At 42.3% G+C, this 26,682-nt stretch overlaps 5 protein-coding genes across 5 annotated transcripts; 2 read left to right on the top strand and 3 right to left on the bottom strand.

Annotated features, from left to right (window-relative positions):
- Positions 1–2,212: 2,212 nt before the first annotated feature.
- Positions 2,213–2,408, bottom strand: EAF02_003074 (uncharacterized protein; the record flags this gene model as incomplete). Its single annotated transcript, XM_038899122.1, is given in 2 exon segments — positions 2,213–2,226; positions 2,237–2,408. The coding sequence occupies 2 exon segments, from the start codon at positions 2,406–2,408 to the stop codon at positions 2,213–2,215; spliced, it is 186 nt and encodes a 61-aa protein (XP_038761410.1).
- Positions 2,409–2,456: 48 nt separating this feature from the next.
- Positions 2,457–2,957, bottom strand: EAF02_003073 (uncharacterized protein; the record flags this gene model as incomplete). Its single annotated transcript, XM_038899121.1, has 4 exons — positions 2,457–2,533; positions 2,631–2,653; positions 2,737–2,827; positions 2,924–2,957. 4 exons carry the CDS (start codon positions 2,955–2,957, stop codon positions 2,457–2,459), a joined length of 225 nt encoding a protein of 74 aa, XP_038761409.1.
- A 10,361-nt stretch (positions 2,958–13,318) lies between these two features.
- Positions 13,319–16,039, bottom strand: EAF02_003072 (uncharacterized protein). Its single transcript, XM_038899120.1, has 2 exons — positions 15,517–16,039; positions 13,319–15,463 (listed from the first exon to the last, which is right to left on the bottom strand). Exons 1-2 carry the CDS (start codon positions 15,714–15,716, stop codon positions 13,624–13,626), a joined length of 2,040 nt encoding a protein of 679 aa, XP_038761408.1. The 5' UTR covers positions 15,717–16,039; the 3' UTR covers positions 13,319–13,623.
- A 960-nt stretch (positions 16,040–16,999) lies between these two features.
- Positions 17,000–17,992, top strand: EAF02_003071 (uncharacterized protein; the record flags this gene model as incomplete). The annotated part of the gene is made up of 1 exon (XM_038899119.1): positions 17,000–17,992. The coding sequence occupies one exon, from the start codon at positions 17,000–17,002 to the stop codon at positions 17,990–17,992; it is 993 nt and encodes a 330-aa protein (XP_038761407.1).
- A 2,727-nt stretch (positions 17,993–20,719) lies between these two features.
- EAF02_003070 (uncharacterized protein) lies at positions 20,720–22,153 on the top strand (the record flags this gene model as incomplete). The annotated part of the gene is made up of 1 exon (XM_038899118.1): positions 20,720–22,153. The coding sequence occupies one exon, from the start codon at positions 20,720–20,722 to the stop codon at positions 22,151–22,153; it is 1,434 nt and encodes a 477-aa protein (XP_038761406.1).
- Between the last annotated feature and the right edge of the window lie 4,529 nt (positions 22,154–26,682).

The following is a 26,682-nucleotide window of genomic DNA, read 5'->3' as shown; positions in this document are numbered from 1 at the left end:
GCAACACCACAACTATCATATTCAACAAGCTCAAACATCAAACCATCAATTAGCTGTCGTCTATCATATTTCCAACCTCACACGTCCACAAACCTCCCACACTCTACGATCCTAGACCCCCGCACACAACAACGCATCGCATCTAGATTAACCATGGTATTGGACCGCATCTTTCACGTATCATCACATAGGGCATAAACATCCCATCGTTTCCTTCTCCTTCATGTGCTAGAATCCCATCCATATCTCTCTCTCCGTGCAAATGTATACCCGAACTCGGTAATTATTCACCTGTCACGACTGGATCTCGGCACAAATCACTTACCTAGGTGCCCACCTAATCATATCGTAAAAAAAATCCCGATGCTCTTCACCGTCGATGATACTTTTCTTGCCTCACCTCCTTGATTTCATCACTTCTCCGCTTTTTACAATCGTTCCTTTCCTTTTCCTTTCAGATGGGGTATCTATCTTGCGTGCACATTTCAATCCTACACTCAAAACCCCCACACCGTTCTTTAACCCGGATACTGGGAATCCCCAAATCATAATGATCAACACAACACCTTTTGGATCTGCGTACTACACCGGCAGCCAGCACATACATACATACATACATACATACAAATTCGTCTGTACACACGACTAATCACCGACCAATTCTTATTTCAACCCCTCTTCTAAATCTCTGCAAACTTTACAAATCTTCTCTCCAGTTCCTTGGCGCGCTACATAAGCTACACATTGTACTGCAATCTCACTCCATCTATTATCGCCCAGAAATGATAATAAACAATCGATTAGACAAACGATATCCATAGAATGTAATCGATCCAATGCCTTTCCTGTAGTTACATTCCATCTTTCTTCGTGCATAATGATGCACAGTACATCGACTCAGCAACCAAAGGGTACACAATTCCACATATCTAAGTATGCAAAGTGCCTTCCGAAACACACCTAGATCTCCCACTTCCTTAACCAGTCGGTCACCACACCACTTTTCCTTTAGAGTTTGATACGACAAGAATATCCCGAGTCGAATTAGAGACTTTTCGAAAAGTGGTAGTAGAAATAATGCATCCAATTTTTGAATGTTCGATATACCCCTCCATCTGTCCAAATGCAATGAATTTTCATCTCGCACCACCACCGTCATGACCCATGCACAAAATGACATGACACCCTGAGACGAAACGAAACAGATCAAAGCGGACGCGACGGCTATGCACAGGTACCTACCTACCTGTCGATACCATCATATGCATCGAATCTCCCGTCCTCGCAAGCCGCTCCACTCGTCCAAGCGTTCATGTGAAAAGCTTTAATAAGAAGAAAAAATACATGTAGAAGGCCCCTGGCTGCATAATTTGTACTTCCCCATCATCCAATCCTTTTCGAGGAGTGATGATGAGGGTTTCCCCTGTCTTAAACGCGGGCCGGTAGTGAAGTTCCAGGTCTGGGGAAAAGGGGAGATGGAGGTTTACGGCCGGCTTTTGCGGCAAGTTGACTTTTATCATGACTCTCTTTTTCCCGGTCTTGGGAGATGAGGCAATGAAACCTAGAAGCTAGAAGTTGGACGTAAGATGTGAGATGTGTGTGTTACCATGACCAGTGGATGAGATTGTCTTCCCCGAGATATTGGAAAATCTTGGATGCCTAACGGATGTCTTTCTTTCTCGTGTTTTTGGGCCGTGATATACGGATTGCTCTAATTTCTAGCAAAATTTCGGGCCTGGATCATTCCCGGGTCCTGGAAGTGGTAGAGCCAAAACAAAAAAGAAGAGAGGAATGCATCTTTGGTTTGCGAATGCGCTTTTGTTTGGTTTGTAAAAATGTTGTATGTGGAATACATACATCTCATTCTCAATGATCCATTATCATTCATATGAATCTTGATACTCGTAGAAAAAATGAAAGTCCCTTATCCAGCGAGTAAATTTCCAGTGAAAAAGTGACATCCTTCCCAAATGCACCACACTATTCAAAGAGAGAACGCCGTCCTATTCCATTCCATTCCATTCCTTGCCTGGTCTGTCCTTCTTAATAATTTCCCAATTCCCCGTCCGTTGCTGGATATGTAATGTATAAAAAAGATTTCCTACTCCATACCCATACCCATATCCATACCCATAACATAAGCCATCCATTTCCCTTGCTCCATCCCAGTGTTATTCTTTGCATTGCCCAAAAATCCTTGCGTTGGAAACGTTTATGTCCAGCATACTATACAAACATGTGGTAAAGTAAGAAGTATGCCAGGCCAGTGATGATCCAGAAAAGTCTTTGCCTCCTTCGTCCTGGTTCCAGTTGATCCGATGTCGTTCTTCTTCTTCTTCTTTTCGTTCCTTTAGTCCCTTCTTTTTCGTATGTTTCTTGTGTCGTTCCCGAATTTCGTCGTCATACATAATAGATGGATGAGCACAAGTCCCGGACATGAGCGAGTCAATTATTTATCATAGGTGAATGTGAGCCGTCTTTTTGGTGATTCGAGAATACCATTCTGGCATTTCTCCCACATGTTTACAGTCGCCTAGTGACTTGTTAGCAAATGTTCGATATATCATATTCTTTCGTGTTCGGTCCGAACGGTCTAGACTCGACGGAAGTGAAGGAGGGGTTCTACTAACCGCACATTTCCGATTCACCTAACCTATAAAAAATCCACAATTAGTACATTTGATTCGGGAAAAATTGGTACAACGGTATATGTTGAAAGAGCTGAAATGCAAGTACCTAAACTCGACGGCCACAACATTGGGTGGGCACCGGCGATGTGTCGTCTCATAATTGATACACCATGCCCGCACAGTATACCGAACGTGACCTATAAATCGAGTAGAAATTTTGTTAGTCTAATTTGTCAATACGTAAATAGATCACAAATAGATTTCCAACAGTGAAAGGGAAAAGAACCACTAACCACACCGAAACTCAACCTGAGTATAATCGCACATTTCCAACGTTTAGAGGGTGAAAGTGCTTAGAGGAGGCGAGGGGGTAGTTGAAAGATTTATCTCAGCCTCGGACCGGGATATGCGTTTTCTCTTATCTGATATTGTGAACCGAAGTAAGAGAGAAAACGAATGACGGAAAGGTTTCGGGTGTACGAGGTTCTCTTTTATTGAAGGGATCAAGTGTGAAAGTAGAAGTCGATCTTGTTTGTTATGTAGTTGTAGTTGTGGAGATCGGGTCGAAGAGGGGAAGTAGTTGGGTTGAAGTAGAAGAAAGTCTGATGTTCCTTTTTTTTTCTTCTTTCGAGAAAAGTTTCGAGGTCAAGATCGAGAATGATGAGCGACTACATATGTACAAAAAGCTCACCAGAACATGCACCCCTCGATCTAAAGTTCCACCCGGTTGATTCGGTCCATTTAGGATCAAAAGATTTACGGTGTGGTCCTCCGGGGTAGATTCGATATTGTAGGATACCTGGGTACATTCTATGTTATAATGAATTTTTAGCTTTTTCCTGACATTTTAGCTCTTAACTCGATCGAGTATGATTCTGGAAAAGCCTCATTTTTTATTTTTAAAATGACGGTTAATTAATCAAAATTGACAAGGTAATACAAGTGGCTTTTCAACTTTTTCAAGAATTTCACAAAGAGTCGAGCAAGGCTTGAGAACAATTGGTACAGTGTAGGTTTGCAGGGGACGAGCGAATGCCGGGTCGACAATCAGATTTCAGGGGGTAGAAGAGTCAACTGAGTGGAAGAACAAGGTCAACTTACTGGTCAACTCTTCTAGCAGGCCATTCTAGCGATTTTCATAACACGTGGAATCCTTAACTATTAATTAACTAACAGCAGCATGGATTTGCGGTGCTAACCGAACAATGCTAAAGGTGCTTTTGAGAATCCTCTTTGGCTTTGTCTCAGAATAGTAAGTGGATATCTCATTTGGCATCAAGGGCTTCAGGGCCCATTTCAGAGATTTTCGGTGACAGATTCTGCAAGCGCCGAGTACTTGTTACAAAAATTATAAAACAGTGTTGAAAAATGGCAAGTGAACGTTGAAAGACGGGGTCTGTAGAATCCAAAGTCGCTTGCTTGGCCAGTGGAAGTGGATATTTTAGCAAACAACTAATCTAACCTTCAAGCGCCCTCGGGTTAATCCAACCGACATAAATCGTTGTGACGGGCAGAAATCTCACGGCAGGAGTCAAGAATCTTCCAAAAGACAAACATAGCCTAAGGTTTGTTCTGGATATTATTGCGAAAATTGTGTCGACTACTATGTCAAAAAGCAACCAAACAAACCCTTTCGAGGTATGATACTCAGAAGTTCCAGCTCAGTAGTTTGGCGGCATTCATGTTAGAAAATTGCTGTTTTCAAGAAAGTGTCGCAAGGGTATAAAGCGCTATCAGAACTGGCGTGATGAATGACTTGCGAAGTGAGTTGCTAAGTTGCTAGGGGGGTGTGGAGGATATGTCGGACCATTACCACGTTGCTGGGTCTTTAGAGTTTAAACCCCGTAAAAGGATCGGGCTTTCAACTCTAGAGACACAAACAAATGAGGGTTCCAGTAAGGAAATCAACCATAATCTCGTTTTTTCAGGAGATGTTGACAACTTACACCTTCGCATCGCTATCACCGATACGGGGTGAGGAATGTGCCCGACTAACAACATCTTGCTCAGGTAGAAAGTCCAAATTAGTCTGGGAGTCTGAGCAGCGGCACAGTCTTGACGTAGCCAATTTTCCTGTCGGTAGTTAGATGCTGATCGCAGATCAAATGCTCATAATATTACAAGTTGGTCAAGCGCTTACATGTATCCGTAGCGTTGCATGCTCTACTAGGCTTGCTGAAAGGGATCTTCTATTGGAGACACAACTACGAATTCACAGAGGTGTTGAGGTCAGGCACTGATGGAACTTGTAGGTCGATCAGCGCACTGCTCCACCGCTTTATTGTAGCGGCATCAAGCTAAGGAAATTAGCGTCACGGGTATTCTTTTTCTCATTTCTATCCAGCCGTCATCAAAACCTCATAGGGCATATAGAAGATTCTATTGTTCCATGGGAGGGTCCAGCACTGTTTCTAGATTATGTGTGCTTCGTATTTCTTTTTTTACACATTAAAATCGAAATATTGGCGAAAATCATATGCCGTCTCCGATGGCATAGTTTTGAATTCGGAGCATTTCATAAACCTGCAAGGGGTGATTCAAGCTAGAAGAATCAGAGTGGGGATGCGTGCCATACGGTATCACCGGTATGGCAGTATACCTCAAAAATATGTGTGAGCTAGGACAGACCAGCTAAAACACAAATTAACACATTGTACTTAGTCATCTAGGTAGATTTTGAGTTTCTTTGGAAGGCAATTTTAGCTGAGTTGACCAAAAATGAATAGCTATCGGTTAACCTTGTCATACACGCAGCTAAATGCCTAAGTTGGCATCTACATCCCTTAATCAACTACAAAACCTAAAGTCAATCAGCTTGAACCCTACTAGTATGTGAACCTTATGACAGCGGAGTCTGTCTCTCGGGTTTCATTTCGATCCCGATTCCAAAAGTATCACCGTGGCATTGGTATCACAATCTACCGCCAATGTTACACAAGCAATACAATCAAATAAACTCGGACATCCATGAAGCATGAACCATGTGGTTCTTAAGATTTCGGTTTGACTGGAGTTTTCCCACTCCTTGTATCTTACAATTCGCCCTACATTGTACTGTACCAGAAACCAAACTCTGATCACAGACATGACCGAGTACAGACACGTCAGACACTCAGAGCGATGGCAAAAAGAGGAGTTCCACTTCTCTGGTCCTATTATCAATAGGAGAATTTCGTTCCTAATAATGCTTTAGAAGCAGATGAAACAGAGCCAATAATTCCCGCATTCCTTGAAAAGCTCAGAGATGAACCGTTGATCTGGCAAAGACGCGTCTGTCTATACCCCTCCAGAAATGAACCACCGACTCGCACTCAGTACCAATTTTTCGAATATAATACGAGAAACTGGTGTGGAGATCATAGGAAATCTACCCGGGTTCACAATTACATAGCAGAAACCTTCAACAAGATCAACGAAGGATAGCCTGCGGTCAACTACCGCGCTAGGTGGAGTGACAAAACCTGATTGCCGCCGTCTCAATATAAAATTTCTCCGGAGATTAGAAAGTGGCAATATTCTCAATGTATGACATGTCATCAAGAAGCATCTGCCTGAAAATGTGATGATGTTGTTCTAGCCCTTAGACGCTTCGGTTTTAGGCGCTGAGTACGTAGGCAGAATCGGACACATAGACAACCACGTGGGAAATAGTCGCGCTCTATCAATAAGAGACAACGACACAACATTACAATATAGAACTCGAGGAATATCACGGAATCCGAAGGAACAATAAGATCGTTCGATAACACGATATTTACACTGTAAAGACCCGTCCCATCTCCAGAGGTAAATAAATCATTGTCTCCACAGCTGTTGCACGTAGGAGATGGCAAAAGAGTTCTTGAATTTGGTATTCGGAATCTGGAAGTTAGAATTTGGTCATCTCCTCTCAGTTCGAATAATCCCATGATCCTTTTCTTATGCCTATGAATAATATCGGCTCAATCGGGTTGGGTGGAATGAGAATTGTAAGATGGTCTTGAGGTCAAGATGTTAGTAATCTTGGTTGGTGGGAGGGATGCTATTTGCTATTATTACTATTTTTACACGCAAAATCGTCTTATCCCCTAGACCGTTGGTTGCGGCCGGCATATGTGGCCCGCGCACAAACAAGAACATTAATAACTTCATAAATTATATCAAATATAAAAACTATTGAATTGAAATTGAAGATTAGAATTTAATAAATTAGTAATAATTAAAAGGTTTATTATAGATTTATTTATTTTATTTCAAAAACAAAATTGATAGAAAGTTTTCAAATCCTATTATATTTCATATTCAAGATAATACAATCTACGATTTCAAGAGCTCTTGGATTGTAATACTTTTATTGGCTAATGAGGCATTATAAGTGGAACCCGGCCGTAACCAACGGTCTAGGGGATAGGTTTTACTGGCCGGCAGTGCGTAATGAATCAGTTCAGTAATCACTAAAAGAGAGAAAAAGAAACTTTCTTCAAACCAAACTATATCAACGTTCAGCTCCGATAACAATACGGTCCAACCCACCAAAGGCCAATGGCCACGCAATACAAGGATCCCGAGTCAGTAACTAATTTGTAACTTTTTCATAGGGTTACACTATATCCACCGCGCAATATTCATTTCTGTCTCACACAGCCTTGCATTTAATACCTTGACATCCAGCTCTGTGGTAGAATGATACTTGTCTACATACGTACTCGGTAAGGGTTCAGCCCCACAACTCCCTTTTCTCACTTGATTATAATTCGGGACTTTCCCTCACTCAAATCGTCTTGCTTATTTGCCCCTCTTGCTTCGTGATCTCCTGCACCCCGCAGAACTAACCGCTTTGTAGTGGTGATGTTTACCTTGTCTCGTCACTGCATGCAGTCTGTACCATTACACACATAGATATATGCGAGCAGGCACATGACTACTGTAAGACAGAATTCGACAATGTCTTCTTATCTAAACTCTAATTAGACACCAAAAAGTCTAACCGTAGTCGCCGACATGCTTGTATTAAGAAAAGCATTTCTGAGATTCAAACTTCCAAGCATCATTATCGCAGTCTAGATTGATCTGATCGCCCTGTTATAGGTTGCTTTTGTATAATTGTTGATCCGTTCGCCTTGCTTCACCCTCATAAGGTTCAATCTTCCGCGCGGTTCGATAGATCTAGACTCAAGCAAAGCACCCAAAGTGAACCTGGACCTCAAATCTCTCTCTGTTCATATTTTGCGGTACTCAAGTACTTCATTTCACACAAGCCGCGATCGCCGACTCCTTTCCATTTGTGTCTTGAATTCATAACATTTCTACTTACACTTTCTAGTAATTCCTCATTTTCCAAAATATTGTGAACCGTGGACTTGGGACCACCCTTGTTCTTGATAGACTTAACTCCCCGGATGTCGTATCACATCTATCGACACTACATTACATATCACCATCACAATCCTTCCGTTCTCTCAGCCCAACCCGACCAGTTTCCTCGAATGTTCTCATCGCGTCAGCTCATATGTCCATCCGTGCAATTCGGAACTCTATTTCCTCCTACTTTCTCTCACGTCAGCAGTAGACTCGGGCCTGGCTCCTTATCTTTGACATCTCTCGGGGCAATCTATCCGGGTTTGCAATGATCTGATCAATACCCAAAAGAGGTCAAAGCATTTTCACGGAAGAGAATGTACCGATATCTCAATTTAGACCAAGTTTTCAATCTTACGTCTTCAGCTTTTAATAGTATACTCTCCTTCTTGGCACCAACAATGGGTGCACAACACAATGAATCGGGGAGTTATTATTGTGAGGCTTTGGAATGGCGTTTGTGGTGCAGATCATGCATGGATCGACTTGGATGTGGTCGAAGCTTTCAAGTAGGTACAGAAGCTGTTGGAGTGAACTAATATCGATTATCTGCAAATAGCCAGCCTCGGGCTTCTTTGAGAAATTCTTCGAATTCTATTTATTAGCTTCGATACTGTCAATAATGTCAATATTGACATCTCATGTGGTTGTAAGACTTCTCCATGAATATTTGAACTGAGAGTTTGGCACTGCTGTAAGATGTGATAGCTGATCTAGAATCTTACTCGCGCTCAGCATGTTCTTGAACCACAAGACGTCATTGGGTCCCCCGAAAAATTGACCGCAAGTCAGTAGAGGACTTGACTCCTTCATCATGAGGCTCAATAAATACCCCGATTTGAACGAGACTTTCATTCAACGCTGGACAAAAGATAGATTTCACCGACACACGTTTTTTAATCGTGAATCATGAACTCCTCAAAATTTCCGATCAGAGCTCGTATATTTGTCTATTCCGCCTTCCTATTCAGCACTGCTCCAAACAGTTAGAAGATCTAATCTAACCTGCGCCTCTTACGTATAAATTTTAGATCGAGGCTTACAAAAAGCCAAAAGTAAGGCGTACCAAAACTCCTTCTTCATGTAATACTCACATTCAAACAGATATGATGTCTAATTGGGCGTACTGCATCGGATGCAAGCATAGTTCAAGCATACATCACAATTCCTCGAAGAAGCGAGCAAGGCTCGCCTACCCCTCAACTCCCCTTCTCTCCACTCAGTACCAATCACAACTTCAAAATTCACTACGAAATAACGACTCATTATCTTGCCACCATTCAAAGACCAAATCGATTACGAGGAAAGCGATTACGAGCAAAACGAAAAGCAAATGCGTTCGCCGGGAATCGAACCCGGGGCCCATCGAGGTTGATTCAAACCTAGTTCTCGGATGAGAAGAAGGACGTTGATGGCAACGATGGATTTTACCACTAAACCACAAACGCTTTGGATGAGTAGTTATCGACGAAGGTGAGTCATAGTTTTAGATATATATCTAGGTTTAGATCTGGGATTGAGGAAAGAGGGTCTTTGGGAAAGAAGAAATTTTCCAGAAAGTGGGGCGGGGAGAGGGCCCTCCTCACATCATATCCATAATTTTGTCGAGCTTGCATATACCGGTACAAGTCACAGCATGAGAAAAGCCAGAGTTACCATCTGCCTAGATTCAAATATGCATACAATGTTTTTGCATGCTTTATAGCAATTGTTGAATCTAAACTCGGAAGGGAGTAAGTGATCAAGTGATTTCCTGAGGCCGAAAAGAGCAGCAGAAATCAAGAGATCGACGGCGTTAGTGAAGTACATTCAATGCCGTCAAGGTTCGCTATTGAGAAACTAGCCATAAGCTACATAAGTTCGGCGATCATTCAGTATTGAGACCAAATGCGGTTCTGTTGTTTGTGACCATCTACACTCTCAGCAGTGCCACAATGTTCGCAACCTTGCACTATCTACTTAGCTACTTACACTCTGTTCAATATACAAATCAATAGTCTACGCGTACTCTGCTACAAGTCAACGCCTCTATGAATTTTGACGTGGCGGGAGTCAAAACTCTTTTAGATGCTAATGTCTCGCTCCCTCAATCAACATTTGGCCCAATGACCTTTTTGCTTGGTGTTCCAAAATCGCGGATTCGATCTCTCCACTAACAGTTTCAACATTGAAAGGTATGGCTCTTAGATAATCGAGGGAAAGAGAGCTTGTTAGTTCAAGTGAATCAAATTAAGGTCATTCTTGCAGTTTTGTTAGTAGACGACTTGTATTGACTTGACTGAGCAGGCTATGAGCAATTCGCGAATAGATTCACTTGAAAAGGGTACGAGAAAATGACCTTGGTGACCTCTATGGTGTGATCTCGTTGGCATAACCTATCAGGGTTTGTATGTGAATGGATCTATTTTGACATGCGTTGAGTGGTTGAATGGGGTTCTCCCCCACAAGTATCATTGACAAGTAGAAAAGTATTGGATGTGCAAGCGTGAAGTATTCTTGTAGATCTTCTAATCAATGTTTATCCCAGACAGTAATCCTTCAATGCTTCATGTTTCTACAGACTTTGCAAGTTCAGTAGTCTGGTATTATATATACAGACTCGTCTAAAATCTGCACTTCAGTTGTGCATTCTGGGGAAAGAAGCGTTGAGACATTCGGTGGAATATGTCAAAGAAGATCAACTCCAGCCTCTCATGAATGAAGTCCATATTTTTCTAATAAAGCTCCAAGTAAAGTAAAATATTCAACGGAGAAACTCGAAATATTCAGCAGCGCTTCGTTGTTTCATTGCACCACATTGCCTCGAACAAGAACACCTCAAATTCCTGATCTATTGGTTCTAAAATGGTAGGGGTCCCGAGATGTGATCACAGAATGAAGTGAAGATTTTAGAGCCTTGGACAGCGCTCGGCCAACTCCTGGGAATCTTAACATTCACATCTACATTTGTTTATACCTATATCTGGACGCTAGTAGCTAGATGTTACCGTCTGACGTCTTAGAATGAATTCACATTTCGAACATCCATTTGAGGACTCATCTGCCATCAATCACTTTATGCGAGTTTCAAGTGGGAGCGCAGAACCAATAAAGTATCCAATATCTATTTACCTGGGTCAAAATTTTCTAATATTTACCCACACTAATCAGAGAAGCGCAGCAAGCAACAATCATTATTCAATCCCGATACTCGACTACTAATAGAGTATCCTTCAAGCCCAATTGATAACACAATATAGACCATTACCCACAATATCAAACTCGCCCCTTAAATCCGACTGACGTGCTCTAGACCACTGCGGTATTGATACTCCGCCCTTAATGTGCAGATACACCGGAGCGGCAGCAAGACATCGATGAATCAATCTAATTCAACCATCCACGTATATTTTCAAATATACTTTCACTCCTCACGATGTTGGGAGTTCAGAGTGATGCGAGGAATATACTTATTTAATCCTCCTCTTCCGGACATGGTATGTTGAATACTCTAGCTGGCATTTAAGCCCAGGGGCCAGAGTATATAAGATAGAAAAGAACCTTGAATAGTAGGTCGACATAGTGGAGCCTAATGAAGACCTCACAAAATACACGCGACACAATGCAAAAATACAAGCAGAATGGCATGGAAAGCAAGAATGGTTACTCAGCAATCATGAAGCTCACGAGGTATATGAAGGGTTGCTTACATGTCTATTTAATACTAGAGTCTACCATCACTGTCTGCGCAATCTTGAGTACGAGGCCGAGGCTCAATAGCAGATGTAGCCTATTATTTAGACGCAGCCCATGGCTTGTTACAGATGATGTTCGTTTATCAACGAGATGGCTCGCTACATACTCTGTTTGGAGTAATTATCTGACGTGTGTTTTCCAACAAGTTGTTCTATACCAACACCAGCAAACGAGACTCCATGTTCGGCGAGTATTTACAATTTCAGAATGAAGCTAATCATGATCACCAGTAGCATAATATCAAAACACATAAACTTGATTAAGATCCCCAACAAAAGCCCTCCCCCTACATTGAAGACATAACCCCCCCCCCCCCCCCCCCCCCCCCCTTCGAAACTCACAATCATTCTGCATGATTTAGCATACACAGCCATACAAATCTACACACCCATTTAGCAAAAACCATCTAGTTCGAAAATCGAAATCCTCAAGCTATATCTACTCCAAGAAATACAAGCCCACTTCCGTACTCCCCCAAAACCCAACGCGCAGTAGTTACGAGCGTGTAAATCTAACTGCTCAGCTTATATCAACATGATATTGTAATAGATACTACCAATTACATCCTAACATACCTCATCATCACAATTCATTTCGAGGCTGTAAGTAAAATATAAGAACTCAACGCATCTTTCAAGAAACCAGTAGCAATCTCGTATGCACAAGCACGAAAGAACCACAACCACGTTTTGAAGAATCCTCCTGAAGTTTAAGTAAACTCCACACAGCCAGATCTTTGGCGTCCCGCAAAAATGATTTCGAAAACCTCGTGCGTAAGTTCATGAAATATTCCTCTCCTAAATTCTCCATATCAAAAAGCACATTCCAATCAAGCAACCAAGCAAATACAACCCACGACCAAACCCCATACCCACCCCTAACCCCCCAGCGACATCAATCAAGATCCAAACAGTCAAGAAGCAAGAGACAAGACACCAGCCAGCCAGGCTAAATATCCCCTCCGTATCAAGATATCAATTTACACTACACCCGGAATTCATAACCAAGAACCCAGAAAACCACACCCCCTATCCATCCATCCATCCATCCTATTCATTTTAATTATATCTCTATTCCAACTACAATCACAACCACAGAAACTAAAACTAACATAACACAAGATATCTCTCTAGTAAGTAACTGAGTGACTGACTGAGTGACCGACTGACCGACTGACTGAATGACTGACTGACTGATTAACTAACTAAATGACTGAATAACTAAATGATTAGAGCAAGTAGTAAGTAAATAAGTAACCATCTTTGAAAGAATAATATATATCCAGGATTCTCGGATATGGGAGATTGTGAAAGTGCTGGGGGAATTCATATATTTGATTAGATATTGATTTAATCAAGAAAGAGAGAGAGAGAGAGAGAGAGAGAGAGAGAGAGAGAGAAAGAAAATAAGAAAGAAAACGACACTCTCCTCTCTCCCATTTCGTTCTTATAGATGATTGGGTGAGTTGCTTGATATCTACCTAAATAGGTAGGTAGGTAGGTAGACAGGAAATGAACTGAAGAACACTAATTCCATACTTTCTCACCAGATACAGACCCATCATCTGATATCATCAAAACTCATGCATAATAAGATGCTCTTTCTACTAAGATATTGTGATGTATCTTATATTTTATTATTTACTATTAGACTATACGTTCCCTCCGCAACAAGGTATTACTATTGGTATTGATTCAACTCGAAAACCATTCCACTCTATGCCACCCAATCCAGCCCCAAACGTTCCCAATCAACCAGGTACAGATCCTCCATATATGAATCCCAAAACGCACAACATATCCGCCCATTCAGCCACTACAAGAGATGCACAATGACTTGATCTCCACCTACGCTCAGCAATCCCAAAGTTCGGGTTCTACACCCCTATTTGATAAGTAAAGATGCATCTCACATCTCGTATCTATTGCCCTCCATGTAGTGGTGGTTTCGGCCCCACAATTTGTCGTCTACCAGCTCCAATACCTTGAGCTCCCTTGTTCTGCCCATCGCCACCGGTATACCCCGTCCATTGATTAACATCCCACTTCCCTCCAATACCCGCCCCAATACCATCAACTCCCTCACCGCCTGGGACTTTGTTCTCGAGTTCTTTCTGACTCTCTTCCCATTCCTGTTGTCGTTGTCTTTCCATCTCCATTTCCTTTTCCAAAAGAGATTTAGAAGCCCATCCACCAGCTTTGGTTTTAGTTTGTGATTCGACACGGCGACGATCTTCTGCATCGCGTTCGGCATTGCTGGAAAATGTTCCTATTTCATTCGAATAAGTTGTGGTTGGTCTTGGTGGGGTTGGTGGAGGGTTTGAGGAAAGAAAACGGTCGGTGCGGTTTGGAGCTTTAGAGGTTGGAGATGTGTAATTTACTGGATCAGGTAAAGGTCTTGCTTCACCGGTCCGTTGAGGTTTGATGGGATTTGCCGTTGGTTCAGGCAATGGACGAGGAGGTTTGACTGGCGGCGCTACATCTTCACTAGTATTATGCGAGCTCCATTGTTTGCGAAGGTAGTCTCGTTCATCTTGTCTCCATGTTTCATCAGTACCCTTTCGTGATGGCAAGCGAGGGCGACTACGAGATCTCGGACGAGCTTTTGATGACTCCTCCTTTAGTCGTAATGTTAAATCATGATCTTGGATGGCGTCTCGATCCCCAGTCTTATGTTTCGAAACCCTTTCTGCTTGATAGCGACGCTCTCGGTCCCGAGCTTCCGCTAGTTCGTGTTCCAATTGCCTAATCCTGTCGGCCTCGCTAGAATCAGTTCTCTGGCCTTTCTTGTTCAAACCATTCTCAGCTTGATATTGACTGAGGAATTGTCCCTGTAATCGAGTGTCGCTAGTACCCCTTAATCTCTTTCGCTCATCCGCAGCTCTACTCTCTGCCTCAGACTCATCTTGCTTTCTGCGATCTTCCTCTGCTTTCCATCTGCGCTCTTGTTCCTCCCATTCTCGTTTCTCGTTCAATGTTTTTTGTCGCAACTTCTCGGTTTCTTCGGCAAATCTTCTTTCCTCTTCCACACGAGCCCTTTCCTCCTCGGCCACAACTCTTCGCCGTTCCTCTTCTTCGGCTTCAAGTTTCAATCGTTTATCTTCTGCCTCTTTTTCCTTTCGCTTCTTCTCTTTTTCGGCGAGACTTGGAACGGTCGGACCAGCGTTTGTGATTTGTCTCCTGCCACCAAATGAAACTCCCATATTACCTTGACTCGCACCTCCCATGTATCCATATTGCGCAATATTCCAGGCTGGAGATGTAGCACTCTCGTCGGATTTCTTACTCCAACTACTGACAAAATTAGGTGATGTAGGCGCACCAAATCTGCTAGGACTTCTCCTACCACTATCTGAACCACCAGTTCTTGAAGCTGTCAAAGTTGCAGGCTTGTGACTTGATGATGCAGTGCTAGCGGTTGAAGCTTCCCTTCCTCTGTTATTGAATCCAGTTCCAAGATATTGTCCAGTAACCTGCGGGCTCACAACACCGCCGCGAGATTTGGCGCCGATAGGATTAGGAAATTTAGAAGGATCAACTCGATTTGCAGCTCTGCTAAATGCAGCGATACCTTGAAGTACTTGCGCGGGGTCCTTGCCATCGTAGAGATCAACCGTAAGAAACCTATCGTGTGCAGGTAGACTTAGCGGTGGCTTTTCGCATGCGCCGAGAAACAAAGCGATATTCTCTCGTTGTATGAAAGGCATCGTTGCTTTAGGTTTAAATCCACGGACTTTCATAGGATCAATCATCGCTGCAAGTCTGTAGGAGTTCAGTACACTTTGGATCGGTACGTGATAAGGAGAGAAGCTTACTTGCAAAGAGCTACACCATCTTTCAGTGCAGCCAATATATTATATGTGCCAAATCGTGCATCATCTCCAACATCAGGTAAACTCTCCCCCAGAGATTCTTCGATGAAATTCCTTACTTCATTCACAGCAGCCGGTGTAACTCGATCACCCCGCTTGCTATTAACATCATTGTCGAGATTTGTTACAGAAGCCATGATCATCGTTGTATGTGTAGTATAATCAGTAGTTGGATTCTGTTTTGTTATTAGGATGCGACTCCTTTTTGTTATGAAATCAAATCGCAATCTCAAATCTACAAGCACAATCCAAATTCATAAGGCGTATTTGCATGACGGTAAATCATAAAAGGTGGCCGGCGCTAAGGATGGGGCAAGGCTGATCCTGGAATGTGGTAGAAGGAAATCAATCACATAAAAATAGTGTTGGATGGGTAAGCAAGCAAGATTTGAACTTTGAGAGGATATAAAATTGTTATGGTTTTTACCTACGTATGGAGATGGTATCAGCGGTGATATTGATATTGATATTGAGTTTCTTGGAGAGAATGATGCTATATGAATCAATGCAATGTACAGTACAATGTATGATGTATGATGTGCCTACTAGGCAGGTATGTGCATATTGAAAGTGGGTTTTCACAGGATATCACATGTTTCTCATCTATGCACGTGATTTTTCATCACACAAGGCTCGATCGGACGGTATTATGACATAAAGACTCCATTCCGACTGTCAAAGTCACCTATGTTCATGTAATGATCAACATACCAAAAGACTCTTCGATTCCCCGATCCACATGAAAAATCTCATTTTGGATATTGGGAAAGTGATCCAAAGCTAAAAAAAGATCATATGATTCATAAGGTTAGAATCTTGGAAGGCGAGGAAGGGTTATTTTCTATGGACACCTGCAGCAGAGTGAATACGGCAGAGCAGAGCGTACGACGTGCATAGCGGATTAATAAGCCACCTTGGAAGTTACCTAGTAATATCACCTGCAATCAAAGCACAACCGGAGTTGGAATAAAGATCCGAGGTTCAAGCGTTTTGACGGGATTTTGGAGCAAGTGTAAGCCTAATTTATGAGGCCTCATTAATCTTCGTACCTTTCCGCTTCCAACAAGCTACATTTTAAAGATGCCGTCCTTTCGCTCAGCTTTCTTTTCTTTTCCTTTCTGTCCTTTCCCTCATCCCATCTCCCATCTCCAAATAAAATAAGTATTCCCACCTTTCCCTGTCCCTTTCATCTTCATCTTCATCTTCTTCAATCCATCCATCCCTCTTAATCAACTTTACTTCCCCATCACAACTCAATACATACTTCATCCTTTCCATCTCCCAACATCAATACACTTCCATCTATCATCTATCATCTATCATCTATCCAATAACATCAATCAATTGATAAAATAGTTACCCCAAAGTCGCGCCTTCTTCTGGCCATCCATCAAACATTTTAAACAAACTCTTTTTCATCATCATCATGGGTTCCTTCTCTCATCAATCTTTCTCTCAATCTTCTCCCGTTCTTGCCATGGCGCCGCAACTCCCACCTCAACATTCTTTCAATCGTCCAACTTTTACATCCCCTTTCGTAAAAGCTCCCATGTCATCACCATCGGCAGGTTCTTGGCTCACTCCAACTTCGGCACCTCAATCAGCTGCAGGTCGTAAACGCTCACGCGACGAGGCTGCTCTTGAAGACGAAGAATACTTTTCACAAGCGCCTGTTGAGCCAATAGTTGTCGAAGATGAAGAAGAATGGGAATACGGGCCAGGCATGACGCTCATTAAACCGAGTAATCGTTACAACTTAACGGCAGAGAGTCAAACTGGTACCTGGAAAGAAGAGAAAGAAGCCGAAGAAAAAGCAAAAGCAGCAATGCGCGCGGCCAGTCCAGATAGACCAATCCTACGTTCGGCAAAGAGTCAAAGAATTGATAGAGGTCCCACATCATCAATGGTCGAAGAGACAAATGTCGCGAATAGTGTCCTCTCAGCTCCTCTTCAAAGCGGAAGTACTGGCCCCATCCAGCCTTCCATTGACGAATACACGAGGCATTTGGGAATTGGCTGGTCAAAGTTAAGCACCGATGAAGACATTCAAGCTGCGGTTCGTGGCTGGACCAAATATATCGAGAACCACTATCCTGTCAACAATGCTATTATTCGATTGCAAAGTAGAGGATTAGCCAGCTATCTCGTTGAAGCTCAAGAAGGCTACTTTTTATTTGGAGATGACCTCAAACAAGGTAGACTTGTGAGCACCAGCTTGGAAAAGACGTTTGAAAATCTTCGAGGACCAGTTCCGATATTTGAAGGAGATATGATACTTGAGGCTAGCGAAACACCCAAGGCTAGCAGTCCAGTTATGAATGCTATGACAAATGAACACGTTGAAGAAATGATGATGGGTGGAATTCCTACGACCAGTCTCCCCAACCATGCTGTGGAGGTTGAGATGGATATGAGTTAAATGCGATTTACGGCTTTGGGCACCAATGTAAAGAACGAATTGGGGATTCCTAAAGTTCACAGGATACGGAGTTTTTCTAGTTTCACTGCATTCGGCTTTGCATATGGGATTTCGGAATTAGGGTCATCAATAAGGCTACCTGGCTAGGTCTAGCATACATTTATAACATAGAATAACGAGGGAGGTAGGTCATGGGTTTGCTGGCTTTGCATACTTTGCAAGACGTTCCAACTTTCGTTGGCACGACTTTAGTAGTGAGTGCTCAACGTCAGGGCAAGCTGTCGTACTAAATTTAAATCGAATACAAAAAGTCTGTTGTATCCCAATATTTTCCTCCATCCTCTGAAATGATGCGAACTAACGTAAATATATGAATGCAATGTGATTGTGAATTTCGAGATTTGGTGCCCAAGGTTACTGGTTCAGGTTACCTGTTCAACGAGATGGTGTGACGGAATATCGCTCAGACACCAACTTTAATTCAAAGCTTCGAGTCGAGAAGCGAATTCCTAAATGGAGCCAGATGATGGAATGAAGGTAAACAAGGCATCTGCTGCAAGACCACTTGGGATTGCAATAGCCTGTTAAAGATTTCTAGATTCGAAGAAAGAGAGCGGTGAGCATTGAGAGGGAAATACAGGATAGATGGAAGAATGGAAGAATGTAAGAATGGGAACTTGGGAAGGACTACTAGGTATGATGCATTGTGAAAGTCTACGGTCTTGATTACTCGTATGTAGACGGGAGAAATGTTGATGAGATGGGGACTATGGATATTGGTGATAGTAATTTAATACTAATAAGGGTGGGTACCTAGTAGGTAGATGGGCAATTTGATTTAATGGATGATGTATGTATGTATGTTTTGGTTACTCTGTATGTATGTATTTTGACAATATAATATGGTTCATGTTCATGTATAAGTGACTTGTTCAATGTATGTATACATCATCGATCGATAGGTACCTAGGTAGGTATTTCACAATACAGTAGTTCATTCGTAATCGTGGGTTCGTTCATTCATTCACACATACATACATACCTACATACATACCTACCTACATACATACCTACCTACATACATACCTACCTACATACATACCTACCTACATACATAGGTATACATTTTACCATTCTCCCGATGATTTCCCCTTCCCAATGAAATGTGAGATATCTCAATCTTTTCAAACGTCTTCCCCAGAATGTATTACGTGATACATCCGGCCAAAAGTCTAGAAAGCCGGCTGAGTGACGGCCCATCTGTTGACCAGTTCTTGGATGTGTGATCCTGGTTTGCTATTCTGGGATGACATGGGCGAGGTGGGAATGGAGAGAGGTGATTGGATGGGATGGGGGAGGATCATCAAGCAGTTGGGGTTTCTTTGGATTGATGGATGGTAATGGAGTTGAACTTGGATACGGATATAGGGATTGGGAGATGGGGCCATGGATACACCAACGCACGTATGTATGCATGTGAGAGAAGATAAATGGATGGATTGCACACGATGGCTACCGCGCATGGGAGAACCGAGATGCACAAGTGATAGGCATACCTGGGTATATGTACGATGTAGGTGGACATAATTTGTGAAGAGGGACAGAGGGACAGAGGAGGAGTAATGCAAGGAGAGCGAGCGAGCAGCAGCGCGTTGAAAACGAATGGCTTTCGGGAATTTTCGTGTGCATTTTCTTGGGATGTTCATTTGAAGGGGCTGGGCGAGAGCATCCTTTCGTTTTCCCTCCGTTTCGCGAGTTGGCTGGGCTGGGCTGGGGCGCGCAGAGTGGAGTGGACTCTCGAACTTGAAGGTGTAACTTGCAGTAGATGGATGGGTAAGATGGACAAGGCAAGGCGTGCACGCAAGATGAGTGATTGATTGAATGCGTGAGTGAGTGATTGAACAAGCATAGTTCAAGGTTTTTTCTTTCTTCTCTTCTCTTCTCTTCGTACCTATCGTAGGTACATAGGAATGGAATGGAGGTGGGTAGAAACGGATGAGATTGATTGGATGGTAATATGTGTTCCTGAAGCTGGGAAACTTGGATGGTCCTGGGAGAGAACGGGTTGATTGATGGTTGATAGATAAAAATTGGATAGATAATAGATTGATTAGTACCTAGATAATAAGATGCATTTGATATTGGAATGGAATTGATATTTTTCTTTTCGCGTTCGTGATTCTTCATGTTATTGATTTGCTTGGGATATATATTATATCTATTATACGTACACGCAAAACAGTATAGCAGCTGAAGATATCTTGCAACGCGTTTTTCGTGAATGGTGAAGATAGAAAGAGGAGGAAAAAAACGACTTTGTGAGGTTCGTTCGAGGTGGGTTTTGAGACATTTGGACATTTTGGTAGAAGCTTGGGACGAACGAATCGAGAATCGTTTTGTGAGGGGATTTTCGGGTCGGGAGAAGAAACGAGGTATATTTTATTTATATTTGAAAGACCGAAGGGATTGCGCGCTGTGCGTAGCAGATTTTGGATGAGTTTATGACCTTTCTCATCGCATCACTTCATCAGCCTTGTGTCGACTTGGTGTAAGGTGAATGAGGTGAAGGCTGGATATTTTGGTACGTTTGTTTGTTTGGTCCAGAATTTCCATGTTTTTGTTCAGGTATGCGATGCGAAAATCATAACCTGGAGTCATTGGAAGGAATTTATCGAACCAATTCACAAATACTGATTGCTTTTTTGGGGGATGCGTAGGAAACAAGCAATGGTTTCGCAGGCAGAGCCGACCAATTCGCTGACTGTTCGAGGTCCTTCGTCGGTCGTTTCAAGAGCAAGTACTTCGAGACACCATCGACGTCACGGTCGAAGTCATACGGGAAGTTCTTCATACATACCGCAGAATGATTTTCCAATCTTCACGCATACCGGGGATGCGGAAATTGTTATAAAAGCTGGCGCGAAAACGAATCGATACTTATTACACCGACTTATCCTAACGAATTGTTCGGGGTTTTTTGAGACAAGCACAAGCCAAGAATGGTCGAGAGCTACTGAGCTTGGAGGGACGGGTGGAGGGGAATTAGCTAGGATAGGTGAAGAATCGGGCAGTGATGTGGGAAGAAATGATGGTGTTCCAAAAAGAAGATGGAGGTATGAATTGGATAGGAATACCGACGATATACCAATGCTTGTTCAAAGGTCGGAAACCTCACTGTCCCCCTTCGGCGCAAACGATAGTCGACCACCACCTCCCGTACGAAATAAGCCTCCTTCATCCAATCCTTCATTCTTCCGCTCTGTCGCAAACTTATCTATCTCCTCGCATTCAACTCCAGCGCCTCCGCAAATAACACAAGAAGATCAAGATCTGCTAAACGACTACGATAATCTATTTCGAATCTTTTACAATCACTCTCCACTTCTCGATTCTATCGATATCGCTACCGCATACATACAATGTAAATCACTTCTCACACTTGCCGATCTCTACGATGCTTTGGCAGTTGTTGGACCGCGTATCGATCATCATCTCCTACAATTTCAAGGTCGTCTTTGGAAACAAATCGCTAAATATCCTTCCTCATATCTCAAACTCGGCTTTCTCTCACAATCGAAAACGATATTTGGAGAAGCTCTTATACATGTTGTAGGCGCTTGGCCAGCAGGAGAAAGACATATCAGGAATCAATTACCCGATCAAGTGTTGGAGATTATAGAGGACAAAGTAGAGGATTTAAGGGATATGGTTGGGAGTGTTGAAGGGCAATTATTTCGATTAACTTTATTGACTTCAAGAGGAGAGAGAGTTAATCCGGGTAATGCTTATGCGGATTGGCTGGTGGTTAGCTTGTTTAGACAATGGCTTGCAGAAAATACATCGCCGCCTCCTGCTCCTCCTCAACCATCCCCTAGATCTCGTCAATCTAGTGGTTCCCATAATACACATCATTCGCGAGCTTCTTCTCTAACGATCACTCAACATCAACAACCTCCTCCATCAACTATATCGCAAAATCAACAAATTGGCAGGACGTTTAAGTTATTGGGTAATGCATCTAGTAGTGCATACTTAGGACATGAAGACTGCAAGCGGTTTTTGAAGTTAACACCGGAACATTATAGTAGAGAGGGACTAAGAAGATTTGAGAAGAGGATGGATGAGATGAAGGAGATGGCGAGGAGGGTTGTGGCGCCTTGATGAGGTGTGGATTAGAAGGGGAGGGTGTGGCGGTGGGATATCTAACGTGTACGAGAGTGGAGGAGAGGGATTTCGTTTGGTTGTAGGAGGAAGGGGGAAGGAAGTGGTAAGCGACAAATTTCACTCCCTCAAAATATTCAATGCTTCAGGCTGCGGTCTAGCAGTCAGATTCTTGAGTCTTGATCTCCTTCTACATCGTTCAATCAATTTGATGGATCTGTCTTATCTGGATTACTCGATTACGTTGGAACAATCAACCAAATTAGTCAGGATAATTATTTGGTCCGAGAGAGGGAGAGGCAATGAATACACGGGTCTACGAACGATTCTCTGAAAGAGTCTCTGGAAGAGAGGAAGCAAATGCGATATACGAACATGAGCAGTACGCACTTTACGAATAATGAGTCGAGACGATGATGGACGAGTCGAACAAAACCAAGATTGGATAATACGAAACGATGATCTCTTCTTTCTCCCCTTTCTTTCATTCTTTTTTCCCTTCACTTTTTTTTTTAGGAAAGGCGAGCGAGTGGTGGTTTTGGATGGCTTTGAATTCGAAACGAAACCTTTCTGGCAGGATACCCTTGGCAATTTTCTCTTCTTCTTCGATTTTTCTATTTTACTTTACTTTACTTTACTTTTATGAGCACTTAGTTTTATTTACGTTCATGTTTATGGTTATGGTTATGATGATGATTTGGATTGGTGAGGGAGGAAGGGAAAGGAGGGGAGTTTTTGGCTTGTGTCTTTTTTTTTTTTGGATATGGTGGGAGGGGTGAGGAGAGGAGAGGAGAGGTTATGATTTGATTTGATAGTTTAGGATAGGATAGGATAGGATATGATTGATGGCTACTAGGCTGGAGGATGTTGGGATTGGATGTTGGAGTAGGTACATAGCATAGTGGTTACGTTTAGTAATGAATGGATGAATGGATCTATCTATCTACCATCGACGTTTGCTTGTATTATGATGGTTCTTGATGAATGGATAGGATGTGATGTGATGTGATATGATGGGATGTAATGCGATTGTGAATGTAGGTGAAGTGGTGAACTGGTGAGGGAGAGAGAGAGAGAGAAAGGTAGTAGATGGCTAGATGGATATAGAGATGGTTAGAGAGATAGAGAGATGGTTAGATGGTTAGAGAGATGGATAGATGGATATAAAGATGGTTAGATGGATGTAGAGATGATTAGATGGATATAGAGATGAATAGACGATTACACACATATACATACACTACTATACGAGGCAGAATGAATGCGATGGTGGGAGATAGTGGATGGATCGAGGTGGATTAGAGATGGATTGGAACAGGATAATCTATGTAGTTACCGCATATATGCATATAGGTATCTAATGCTATCTATGCTGACCATACGACACGCCTATGTCTTGGAATACGATAGATAGAAATAAATGGTTTTTTGATGGGATGATAGGATAGATTGAAAGGAGAGCTATTTATATAGTATTTTTTATTTTTTATTTTTTATATAGAATATTCAACCCGTCTTGAGATTTTTCGTTAATTAATTGGGATGGATGGATGGGATCGAGACGTTTGGTTGGGGGATATTGAGATGGGGTTCATGATGGATGAACGGTGAGATTGCACTGCTTGATAGGTGATAGGTTTGGATTGGTGGGAAAGGTGTGTTTTGTAAAGGAACTCGAATGTTGGGAGGGATGTGTGATGGGATGGGATGGGATATGATATGGGATATTGTAATTGTATCTTGAGAGTTTGAGAGTTTGGTTGTGGGGAGGAATGGGGAATGGGTGGGATACCTATTGTATCGGATTCTTTCTGATGTTGTGATGTGAATGATAGATAGTATCTACGGAGGTCATTGCTATGTGTACCTATCCCATCCCGAGATACTAGATCCTCAAAAGCTATCAAGAAGACGGCCATAAGCATATCAATGCTTCTACGATTCTCAGATCCCGAGTTTCTCATTCTGGGAATCGAAAGATCGATATATCAATTCCCGTATATGAATCTACCAAGTCGCGTCTGTATTTCTCGCCACAAGTCGGAATTGGTTGTTGTGTCCCAACTCCGTAAAGCTCACCTCTCTATCTGATTTTGTATTCGGGGCAAGATTCAATGTTCGATACCTAGGTAGGTAGTGTATGCGCCATTTGGAGAACTGAATGTCAATTAGGATATTGGTCAGAGAGTGTATGCTATCTGCGGACTTTGCATCGCAAGTTGTTGTAGAGTTTCCGGTTCGTTTGTTATGAAATGAGAGATCAATCGCAATGTCACAATTATCTGCAAAATCGTCCATATCTGCTTTACATTTACATAGGTATATAACCTAGCCATCTTCGCATGAGCTTTTCACAGTGGCAAAATCCAAAGAGACTGCTATTATCGTAGACCATCATCTAAACCATGTAAAATATATTGCCATCTATCTGCGGATACCAATCGATTTACCTTACTTACTTGAAGCAAAATTCAGAATGAGCAGAAGGATATGAATGGGCGCTCGAAATCATATGAAACACGTAACTGAAGAAGTTGAAGTACCGGAGGTACTTCAAGTTCTTCAAGACAGCCTCACCTTCTCGGAGCATTTTCAGATCAAGAATTGAGAGTGCTATGATACGAGTCCTTCATTGCATATTGGGGTGATGATTGTGTAGAGTTTGAGGTTGCTTTCTTGTAATATACGTGTTCCATTCGTGTTCTATTGACATAATCGATAAAGCTTTGTATTCTCTCAACTACCTGACTACTTCTAGTCAGGTACCCGTCATCACTTCTACATCGTTGACTCTTCCACAATCTCACTATTCTTCTTCTTCAAGCCCCAGCTAAAAAGCCAAGTTCTCAATGAAAAAAAAGGTTTTCCCGAAGGAAGCAATCAAAAATTCCCCCGATGGGGACCCCGAAGGATACCCAACGATTCTCGTCGCCCCGATGTGCAATGGAGGACTCGTATCATAGCACTCTCAATTCTTGATCTGAAAATGCTCCGAGAAGGTAAGTATGCTTTTTAAAAGATCTGGGAAGAAAGGGGACTTTATATAGAAATCAGAGATGGCTTGTGCACGCTAACAAAGAGGCCAGTTGGTGCAAATAGAGCAAACATGGCTTAATTGGGGATAGTGGGAGAATCTAAACGGATGTGGGAGAATGTGGATCTTCGACAATGGGTGTAGTTGGAAAGTTCATGATCAATTTTGTTGATTAATTCAAAAAATGTGTGGGTTTGATCAATCTATATTCTTATTGACCTCGATTGTTAACAAAAGGGGGTTTTTGACTTTCGTTAATGTTGAGTTTGGCCATAAGGAATTGAGATGGGAAGGAATGATTTACCAGATGGCAATAATGAATAGGTAGAGGTACTAGGTAGCCAACATAGGTACTAGGTACCTACCTACCTACCTAGGTAGATACCAAGATACTTTCCTGTGTAGTATGCATCGCACACTTTAACACAATTTCACATCAATCAATTACAATTGAGACTTACTTTTATTTCTTTACAACCACTTTTTGAATCGTGATGATTGCATCATGTCATTTATCTACTTCCAATTCACTATGGTCATTCATCCGTTTCCTTAATTCTTATCATCGCTTCTCTTTTCTTTTCACGTTAAAGTGAAAGCTGGCGACGTTGGCGGCGTTGTGTTTTACTTATGACGGTTTATCCATCTTCAATTCCCGATTTTTGTTTGCATTTAAATGCCACACACAATAACCTATTTTATACAAGTGTTTGAAGTGATCTGGAGTGGAATGTGGTGAGCTACCACGTATTGAGGAGCCCATGTTGCATCGATCGTGTCTTTCAAGATATTACATTCATCGGATCGTCGTGAGCGTGGTAAGATGTTTGCTCGTGTTCTCCTCTCACAAGGTAACATCTTCCTACACTGTTTTCTCTATATTATCTTCTCTACATCATTCTCTCTATATGCAAATCTGGAAAACATGCTGACTCTGATCTAGTGCTTTCTTTCGACTCTCGTCTTCTTCAAGAATGATACAACTGATGAGTGGTTTCCTCCAAATAAGTCTGCAGAGATATGGGGAGATCATATCTTCTTCGTACCGTTTGCCATTATGGTGTTGATTATTCCCAGTTTCTCACTATGAAGCCCGTACCCTGGTCGAGGACAATTCTATACTTGCCATGGGCAGGTCACTTCAAAGTGGCCGTGTTTAAGTAACCGTGCTTATTCAGACGAATGAATGCATCCATTCTGTCGGACAATCGTGCAAGCACAATGTTCCTGTCGAGGGTATAATGATTTGTGAGTTTAGAATCTACCATCCCCCCCCCCCGAACAATAAAATGTGCTGATTGTTCTATTTCCTGTTAAAAAGCTCACAAATTGATACCTTCCTGACCGAATGCCGTATGCTTGATGTCACTTTTCTGTCCAGGAACACAGTTGATCAATGTGCCGTCTTTCTCTGGTCCGAGTCTGTCCGCTAGAACATCCTCGCGTGTCTGATAACGACTGCCTAAGGTCATTGTTATCTCCAGGGCTGAACAAC

This window comes from Botrytis sinoallii, assembly GCF_014898435.1.
Source record: "Botrytis sinoallii strain Bc 23 chromosome Unknown BSIN_004, whole genome shotgun sequence".
NCBI classification, from domain to species: Eukaryota; Fungi; Ascomycota; class Leotiomycetes; order Helotiales; family Sclerotiniaceae; genus Botrytis; species Botrytis sinoallii.
This window is presented reverse-complemented; position numbering and strand designations above follow the sequence as displayed.

Bases quoted from the DNA above. Each gene is read 5' to 3' on its own strand.
- EAF02_003072 (XM_038899120.1), bottom strand. From the start codon at position 15,716: ATGATCATGGCTTCTGTAACAAATCTCGACAATGATGTTAATAGCAAG. The intron at 15,464-15,516 runs GTAAGCTTCTCT...GAACTCCTACAG, and splicing joins GATGGTGTAGCTCTTTGCAA to ACTTGCAGCGATGATTGATC.